Below are 10,398 nucleotides of genomic sequence, written 5' to 3' on the forward strand. Positions count from 1 at the left end.
GTGTTATCCTAAAACCTTAGGAAGATATTTTGGTTTTATATTTTCCAAAAAAACAGTTGAAATATTGGCCATATGCCAGGTGTTTCCTTCCAGTTTTCTTGCTTCAAAAAACTGTAGAAATCATTCACCTTCTTTAAAGGGCAATAACAGCAGCTACCCATAGTCAACACACCTAGTGAAGAGAAATGACTTAAATGCATAAATTAGTTTTATCTAGTTACAGGTAAGAGGAGATGTTCTTATCCACAAAGTTACCAGTGATGTCCACTGACTCTCTCATTACAGGATTAGTAGACTTCACTCTTAATTTCAGCAGAAAACAGATTGTAATTTGTCCCCTGAGATCCACTGGGCTAGAGGTTAAATGCTGAGAAAAATTGGTCTGACCATATAATGAAATTCAAACACGGAGCTGGCAACTGCAGGAAAAGTTAAAGGGAATGACAGTAGGAAAGAAGTTAAAGTAGCTTTATTTATAGCTCACCACATCAGAAGAAAAGTGAAAACATTGTACTTTGCAGGTGGAAGAGTCAGAAAAGTATCAGCGACACTGGGCAATTTCAGCCTCTGAATTCTCCACAGAGAGCTGCACAACTGAAGAATTAATTCTATGCATTTATTTTGAAGATAAAGGTCACAAGTGAAGCAATAGAGAGGAAAAATATTAAATTTGACAAAAACCAATACAAAGGGAATAAGAAAGAATATAAACTTTAAGGGAACACTGAAAAATTTAAACCCATGGGATACCAAGATCAAAAATAACAGCAAGTTGTACAAATGTTGTTCAATTTTAGCAAGGCACAGTTTTGGGAAACAAACAGATCAGTAGATGCACTCCTACAAGGGGCATGAAAAAAAAGTATATAAATGAGTGGTCAGGGCAGGTTATTTCTGTGGGATCAGAGAGGATGAAACGATGCTGAGGTTACCATATCCAGCAATTGAACCTCCCCCACTTGAGGGGCAGCCAGCCCACGTAACCCACACCAGTGGACAAACTCTCTCAGAAGTACACACAAGACACACACATGAGGTGGTAAGAGAAACTCATCTGTACTGTAAAATGACACCTTCAAAACAACATACTTGGGATGATTTTCACTGGCCTGGTGATTTTTGAGAAAAAGAACTGGCATCTCTGCCTTTTCCTTGAGGGAAACTCTGACTTTAAAACACCTACTTTAAACAGAAAACAGTTACCTAGAAGAAAAAGCAAAAACATTAGTGCTGAGATTCACACTTATGACTCTGAGAACTCCAGATCTGAAGAAAGTACCAGACGTTTTGAGACCTGGGAATAACTCGGATCTGTGACAGAAACTGTGATTTAGATATGAGGAAGCAAAATGCTCTTCTGCACTTGAAGAGGACACTCTTCTTTTCAATGTTACAGTTTAATGGAGCAGCGCTGAAAATAGCGTGTGAAATGTGGGCCTTTCATTTGCAGACTATTAAAACTGGGAACCCGCTGTGTCAAGACTCTGCAAACAAAGACGAATTTAAAACACACACAGATAAAGGGGCTAAAGAAACCAGATGTGATGTGTTAAAGAACTTACTGAAACTTCGGAAGAAAGAAAGCAATAAAGGGAGAGGGTGATCCGAAAAGGAGGGTGTGCACATCAGAGCTGTCACAGGAAGCAAATGTAGGTTGTGCAACCCCTACAGGAGGCTGAAGACCTGCTCCCTGGTTCTGTTTTAATCAGACCCAGTATGAGAAATGTCCTAGTGTGCAATTAAGTAATGGCATGACCTGCTTACAAAGCCACAGTCTCCATTAATAAAAAGTGCTCAGAAGTAGGTCGAATAAAATACTACTGTGATCTGTGGAGAAAAGGTCCTGCTCCATGCAACTACTGGAATCCTGGTTGATCCAAAAAAGTATTTTTCAACCTTCTGCAGCAGACAGTAAACAGGTAACTAACTCAAAATATGGGAATGCCTTGCCGTTTGCAAGAGTCTTAAGTTCTCAGAGAACACTGGAACACCTCAGCACACAACAAGAGAGCTGGTACCTAAGTAAGCCAATAGCACACTTCAAAGGACACACCTTTGGAAGCTGAGGAGGGACAGACTTCTCAAAATAGATGTTCTGCTTACCCCAGAAATTAATTATGACCTTAACAAAATTAGTTCCTATATTTGGATCTTTCAAGATGGAAAGCAGAAGAAGCCATTAGGAACATTTTCTTGGACGTACATAGTTTAATATTCTGGTTGGAAAACGACAGAATAGATACTACTACAATGAGGACAATGCAACAGAAGGTCAAATAGGACATAAGGAAATACCTATATTTTATCCAAAGGCCTACAACATACCACAAAGATACCAGTTTTGATTGCCTGAGGAGACTCTGACCAGATGGTGTCCACCTGTATGATGTAGAAAATTACTTACTCTGCTCTCAGATAAAATGTGAGATGATCCATGCACAGAAGATGCAAAGGAAAAAAAAATACTTACTGGTGATAGAGTCTCTTTTAAGGACAGCAGAGGATAATTTACTCCAGTCAGAGGCTGAATCATAGTGTTTACACTCCCTGTGTTTCAGACTGCAACTTTTAAAAGGGGAAGTCTGTGCAATTTACATAACAGAAGGGACTGTCCAACTAGGCTGTCCAAGGAAATGCACAGTAGAAACCCAGATAATGGGTTACAAAGCAAAGTCTGTCCTGTGAAAACCTGTGGACATGCTTGAGTGTTGGGCATCAAAACAGCTCCATTGCTTTCTGTCAGGCAATACAAGTCTTTAAAATTATGTGTGTAGCTGGGATGTGCAGTCAGACTCTGATTGTGCTAGAATTTACATACATACTTGGCTTGGACACGTAGAAACCCCAGCAGAATTCAAAAGACCTTTCAAAAAGGGTTAATGGTGATCCCACTCTGATGATCTGCAGAGGAAAGGATGCTGTTTTCTTAAAAAGAATGACTTTTACATTTTGTTCCACACTGTGTCACAGGAAATATTTGCATTTCTCCTGCCACTGTATTACAGTCCTACTCATCCAAAAGACCAAAAAAAAAAAAACAAAAAAAAACCACCAAAAAAACAGATGGCAACTTTGGTTTGATTTTGGTTTAATTTACAAAGAAAATGCTCCCAAATTAAGAGATTATATATGCCAAATTTTAATATACTAAAAATACATGCAACATGATCACAATGTAAATGCTAAGAACTTAGCATACAAAAAATGGATTACTGGAATTATTTGTAGCAGACATCTGTTTTAACTGTCAGACACTCAACCTGACCAGACTTTGAAGATAATATTGTGCTACCTGAAGCTCTGCTTCTTTGCTACATCACAAACCAGCTTAATCCAAAAACCAGATAAAAAAGAAACAAAACTAAATTGTAAATCCATATGAAAGCAGGAGATGGATGTCTAAAAGGAAAAATAACAGTTATATAAGCATGTTTGCCTTCTCCTGGTGTATTCGCTGTGAGCAGCTCCTTCCCCCTCTTACCCAGGTAAATTACATGTTCCACCTAAGGAGAGTTATATTCAACTTTAACTTTGTGGCCTGTTCCAAGAAAGCAACTCTGTCAGGAAGGTATATAAAAATATAACCTTAAAAGTCAATGACTCCTAAGAGCTCAATCTCATTCTAAAAGTGAAGGACTACTACTAAATAAGTATAGACTTCACAATGTTTTTAAATATCTTCAGGAATGCAGGGAAGGTTGCAGGATGGAGGGGGGAAATATTCCCTTAGGAAGGAGAAAGGTGGGTATTTGACATGGGTAATTGGAACTGCTCTTAGTAAGCACCATTGACTGACCCTGAACCTGAGCTTTTACATTTACAATTTACAAATTAGATTATATGAATACATCCCTGTAAAATAAAAACTGAAAACAAAAATCTATTCTCTGATTTAAAATAGGCAACACTATTAATACAAATAATATATAACAAATTCTTGGGACAACTGACAGACATGCACTTACATTGACAGCAGCCAAAGCACCAGCCAGTTCCTGAAGATCCATGACTGGTTAGTAAAACAAGTGGATCAGCCCAAACCCACCCAGGTCAGCCCAGGGCTACAGATATTGTTAGCATTGAGCATGAGTTGAAAAAGCACTGCTGGTGTCCCAAGCATTTCTAGAAGAAACAGCATCTGGGCAAGCAGCCAGCCATCAGGCTTCTCTCAAACAGTTTGGGAGGGTTATAACAGCACACAGTGAAGACTGAAATGCTGTAGAGCAAACCATGCCTAGTTCACCAAATAAGAAGAAACAAGTCCACTCTATTCATAAGGTGACTATGGCTTGGTACCTCCAGACATGTAATGCTGACAGCTATTAAGAAAACACACAACCACTGACGTCTTGAAAAACTCAGTTTCTATATAACTACTTCTAACAACTTCGCATTTTAATGATAATACAGTGAAATTTTTGGGCAGCTGATCTTTTAATTTTTAAAAAAGGAAGAGGATTATACTAATGAAGTAGAACTAGGACATCCTGTTTTGTTACTGAAACTGATGTTCCTTCATTTGCTCCCATGGGTGCTAGATCATACTGGCTGTTCATCCTGAAGCTGTGATCCTCAGTCTTCTAGGATCCTGTCAGTGAGTCTGACTCTGCACTGCAGACCAATTTAATCACGTGTTCCTTATCCATTTCAGACGTGGTGTTAATATTGTGTTTCTCCTATACCTGCTTGTGTCTAAGCTCACACATTCTAGCTCACAAACGGCAAATGTTCTGAGGAGACTGGGAGAAATTCATGTCTCTGAATTTCCACAACCAAATACTGCCATCCTGTCAACCTGAAGAAGATATTTTTGGCACATCTGCCTCAAGCACTGCAGAAATATTTATCAAAAATCAGAAATCCACATGTATAAAGAGTTTGTCTACAATAGCAGGTTCATCTGCTGAGATGAAGAAAGGGAGTTCCCGTAGTTCAGGCAATAATCTGGAAGGATTAACATAATTCTAATTTTTTTTTTTTATGGCACTTTTCAGAGCCTCCAACCACTTCTCCTTCACAACCCTTGGAGAGGACAGCCAGCTCCCTTATGCTCCAACTGCATCCACAAGTAAGAATCTGGCCAAGGACCAAGAACATACTCAAAGTGCAATACCTTCCACAATAGCCTGCAGGCCACAAACAGCTGACCATGATTGTTCTGCTCACTCAGTGGAGAACTAGTTTGAAGGCTGTCAGGCTGACCAAGATGATAACAAGGTGTCCAGAACATTTTTATCTGAAGTAGGAAAGCTTTCACAAAACTTTTTTTTAATATGGTAAAAGTCACATTCATAATTCAGAGAGCTGTTAAAAAAGTTATTGATTAGCTTCAACTTTCCAATGATTTGTAAAGATCCATTTCAGCTCTGAAAACACATCTAGATTGCACACTTCAGTTGTTCTCTTCATCTGTCTCAGATTTGATTTTTAGGTCAATAAAACTAATTTTGTCATGGAGTTCTGATAGAGAAAACCATGAGTACCCAAACTAACTGTGTATCTCCTCAATCAGGGCAACAAACCTTCATAATTTATAGTACAGTTCAAAAATTCCTTCACAGAATTTACATTTTCATGTAAATGCCTTCCAAAAACTTCTCATTTGGCAATACCAGTTCCACCAGCCAGACTTTTCACTGACAAAGATTGGAAAATAAGGCACAGTTGGTAGTGAAGTGCAAAAAAAGAGGATGTTCAGAGGAAATAACATCAGTTGGCAAGGTAACAGATGCATTCGCTGACTTAAACCAGATTCAATCAACAAAAGTTTGCAATGTAAAGATCAAAGAAGGAAACTTCAGTTCCAGTATGATTTCATCCCTGATGTCTGATGCAAAAGCTGGAAGACCACCAGAAGCATAGACAGATGTCAAACCACCTTCAAAAGCAAACACTTCAAGAAAATACTAGGAATTAAAAGAAACAAGTTTATAACAAATAACTCTAAGACTTGTCAGTTGACAACTCAGTTATCAGACAGCTCCACCACCCCTGTCTCCAGAGTAACCTGGAAAAAGAGGTGGAAATACTTGAGGTATGTCACACTGGCCATGGTGTGTATATTGTCAGGTAACTGAAAAAAAGAAATCCATAATACTGCAGAATTCCTCCACAGAAGTAAACTATGTGTGAGGCAAAAACTTGATGTAGAAAACCAGTTAAGAATAGCCTTGTCCATGTCTTAATTCACATCCAAAATGCCAATAAACCTGAGAAAAGCATAGAGCCCAGTGGTCTCTAAGAATGTCTTGCTGGTGATATATCACTCCAAAGATTCTTCAATATTCCTTTCAAACACAAAAAATAAAAAAGTAAATGAAGAGACAGTTAAGAGCAGTATTAACTTCAGTGGGTTACTTGCTCATTATTGCTGTCCATGGAGCAGTGGCTTTTGGAGAACCATTGGTATAATTTCTTGGAGTTTGTGTAATTCTATAGACAATCTGTTTTATATTCTTGCCCCACAAGAAAGAAAGAAACTGAGATGGAGGGAATGGGTAGAGACAGAACATAGTACCCAAGGGATTGGAGTTCAATTTGTTGTTCTACAACAGATTTACTGCACAATCTCAGGGAAATCATTACTGCCAGATGCTTAAAGGTATTGAGGTAATGCTTCCTGCAGGAAGGCTTCAGTGACCTGGGCAAAAAAGTACATGTCTCTGCCCTGCAGCATTTACCTTGTAGATATACATGGAGGAAGCAGCAATCCTTTGCCAAAGGTATTAGCAGAACCACAGAAGTTGTAGTGCCATGAAAGAATCAGCCTTACATCCAGATTGGAATGTGGCAGCTCCCAGACCAACTCTCCTGCTTCCTCTAATGAAACAGGAGTGCTGGGAAAAGGCAGACACACAGGCTGTGCACACAGGTTGAAAACTACAATTCTTTTGGTATCTTTCTGAATTCCAGCCAATTGTGAGTGCCATTGAATTGAGACCTGGCTTCATTTGTTTGTGTTTGAGAAATTACTTAAAAATTCAAACAGAGCAGCATTTCATAAACCCTTTGTCATTTTCACATGCAGCATGAGGTCTTGGACCTTTAGAGTCTTACCCATACTTTGGCTTTAATCCCTGTTCTATTTTATCATAACTCTCTAAATATAAGGAGTTCATACTCAGGTGAACACAAGAAGGAAGAAGGAACAAGCTCCCCCACTGCCCTTACAGTCAACACCTGTGTTGATGAGGAGAGCACAAGGCAAGCAGCAGCCATCAACAGGATCTTCCTCCACCTTTCAGCACAGATGAACAAGGAAGAGTTTTGGCTCCTCCTCAGTTCTAAAAGTAAAGAGCAATTAATTTTTGAGCAAGTAAATTTTGTCTTTTACACTAAACGATCTGTGCCAAGTATGGGGAGAGCACAGAACTTCTGCCTGCCCCCCTGAGGCAGGACTGCAGGCTCACACTCTGCTTTCTGAACGGCTCTTCTTGCTCAGTCCTGGTGCTCCTCTTGCCCTCAGCCAGCTGTCCACATCAAACAACTGCAACATTAAAACCTGCTTCTCATAACAGGAATGCACATGGCTGAGAGAGACCGCAGGGAAGGAAAGACTAAGGGGAAAAGCATTTGATTCCCTTCCATTCTCAGGCAGCCAACATACTATCCCCATACATGTCATCTTCTTGGCACAGCAAACTAACAACTTCCTATGACTAAATAAATAGAAATACAACTGACTCCTACTGGCCCTTTATGCAGAGACAGAATGCATTACAATTAAGCAATCTCAAAATTATGAACTCTAAAGGCTATAGCAAGGAAATATTGGCTGGATAAGCTGTTCATTATAAAAAAATATAGCTCTTTTCTCACTAAACAAATTACTGTGCAGTAATTACTGCTCAAATGACAGTATGACAGTTTAAGATGTCAGGGACAAACAGTGATAATCTGACTGCTGAACATGCACTCCAGAACAGGAAGCTGCAGCAAGTTTTAAAACACACAGCCTTGCAAAATATATCCCAGGGAGCTGTTTTGCATATAAAACTCAAACTCTTCTGCAACTTTCCATCAATCACTTGATTAGGCAATGAAACTCTCCAAGTGAAAGATCCATGAAAACAGACTCAGAATAAATTAAAATTTTCCAAGGCAAAACCATATTTTACCTATGAAACTTGTTTCCAGGGCTGTCCAGCCCATTATTTGGGATTAACTCTTCCTAACATTTCCCATTGCAGGCTGGAAGTGCGAAGTGGACGAGGATGCCGAGAACTTGCCATTTCGTCCTCTGCTTCAGAGCATCAGACACCTCAAGCAACTTTACCACAAATCAACATAAATCCTGGTTTCAGCTGCTCTGTTCCAGAGTAGCTACCTCAGAGCATGTGCTCAAACTTCTAGTGCCACTGTCTGTAAAGCAGCGCCTGGTGCAGCGCAGCTATTCCCACACAAGAGAACATTAGTTAATTTGCATTCACAGTTACCATATGAGGTGTGAGTTTCTGACAGTCCACACATTTTATATTTAAAGGCTGTAGGAAATTAATATAATTACCTTTGATATAATAACAAAAGTAACTTACCAGCCCATCGCAATTGCTGATAGCCACTGAAGCATTTGGCAAGTCAGTGATATCCCCAACATAGAGGCAATTCCCATAGAGAGGTTCAATGTGAGTCTCCTCAGAGTCCTCCTGCCACTCAACTGTTGCTCCAGGGGCCACGAGCCTCGAGTTTGGCCGCAACCTGAAGTGAAACTCTCTTCCAAAAACAGTGACATTGTAAAATATTTGCTCATTTGCTACTTCACGTTGCAAGTCCTCCACTGCTCTCCTGAAACGTCCTTTTGGCGGTCCTGACACCAGGTGGGATAGGAACCTGCCCTCTGAATCGGTGCTGGTGGGGATGACAAGGCTGTACTCCTCTATATTCCTCAGAATCGAATCTTTACAGGGAGAAAGTAAGAGAGGACAGAGATACTAGAACTAAACACATCCTGATGCCGCGGGATTTTTATTCCATTATTCATTAGCACAGCAGACACTTACATAAGGCAGATGGACACTGCACTCTGTGCAGGCACTTCGTTCACCTGCATGGAGTGTGCAGAGTTCATTCAAACTTGCCTTTTGCTCCTCAAAACACCAGACGGCAGCGTGAGCCTCCCCACCCCGCCGGGACCCCGCACTCCTGCCCTTGCAGCGAGGTCCCGCTACCCTTTGCCACCCACCCGGGACCCCGCACCCCAGCCCACCCCGCCCGGGACCCAGTCGCCTCGGGGACTTCGGGGCTACCCGGGCGGACAGAGTTGAAGACGAGGGCGCTGGTCCGCCTCGGGACTGCTCAGAGGGACAGGGGTAGGGGCTGGGTTTGCAGGTGGCAAGTCTGCAAAGGAAAAGGCACGTCCCTCAAACTACCCCCGGTGCGGCGGGGATGGGTCGAGGCGGTGAATGGGAAACGCCACGGGCAGGGATCGGAGCGGTCCTGCGGGAACCCGGGAGTTTTGGACGGAGGCGGATGGCCGGGTAGGAGGGAGGAGGCAGACAGCTGCCATGTGTCTCATCCCGCACGGGAACTCCAGGCCACCGCGCCCTGCCCTCCGGGGGCTCACCCGCTCGCGCGGCAGGCAGGGCGGCGCGGGAATGGCTGCGAGCGCAAGCGCTGTCACCGCCGGGCGCTGCCCCGTCCCTTCTCCCGCTCCCCTCCCCGCCTGCCCCTTGCAGGAAACAGCGGGAAACCCGGCAAAAAGTAGCCGCAGAAGAAGTTCAAGGGAGCGGAAAGCCGCGGGGCGACGAAGCCGCGACTTGGGACGGGCGGGCTGGCGGGCCACCGGGCAAAGGCGAGCCAGCCCCGAGAGGGGCGTCCCGGCGGAGACCTACCTCTGTCCGCCGGGCGCGCGCAGGCGCCGCGCGGGCAGGGCAGAGCGCGCAGCAGAAGCAGGGACGCAGGCGATGCCCGCGCGGAGGGTCCATCGCGGCGGCCCCGCCCGGGCGGGGGCCGGCGCCCGGGCTGGCCCGCAGCCGGGGCGGGCAGTGCGGCAGCCCCGCTCGCGCCGCTCAGCGCTGCCCCGCGGCCCCGCCGCCCGTTCGGCATTCGCCAGCCGCAGCCGCAGCGGCAGGTGCGCCGCGCTCCCGGCTCGCAGCGAAGAGGACACCAGGAGGCGGCGGGGTTATAGTACTGGAAGCACAGGGCGTGCGAGTGAAGTCAGGCTGATTGACAGAGGGCGCTTGCCACACGGCGAGCCGGGCTGCCGCGGGGAGCGGGGACGGGCCGCGGGGAGCGGGGCCGGGACCGCCCGCCCCGCCGGGGCAGCCCCGCACCGGCCCCCGCCGGGCTGTCCCCGGCCGGCCACGCCCGCCGCTCCCCCCGCTCCGGGACGGGGCCGGCGGCGGGGACGGGACTTGACAGAAGGCGGTTTTTGAGGCAAAAAGGAAACGCCCCCGTGCC

At 44.2% G+C, this 10,398-nt stretch overlaps 1 protein-coding gene across 1 annotated transcript in view; it reads right to left on the bottom strand.

The window, feature by feature from the left end:
• The window catches only part of ADAMTS2 (ADAM metallopeptidase with thrombospondin type 1 motif 2), a 171,592-nt gene extending 162,543 nt beyond the window's left edge, over positions 1–9,049 (bottom strand). The window contains exons 1-2 of the mRNA XM_029962947.1: positions 9,022–9,049; positions 8,535–8,896 (exon numbers count right to left, since the gene is read on the bottom strand). Coding sequence (XP_029818807.1) covers positions 8,535–8,896; positions 9,022–9,049 — 390 coding nt within the window. The remainder of the gene's footprint in view (positions 1–8,534; positions 8,897–9,021) is intronic.
• Positions 9,050–10,398: the final 1,349 nt, after the last annotated feature.

Source organism: Manacus vitellinus, unplaced genomic scaffold (genome assembly GCF_001715985.3).
Source record: "Manacus vitellinus isolate BGI_N305 unplaced genomic scaffold, ASM171598v3 scaffold_51_pilon, whole genome shotgun sequence".
Lineage (NCBI taxonomy): Eukaryota > Metazoa > Chordata > Aves > Passeriformes > Pipridae > Manacus > Manacus vitellinus.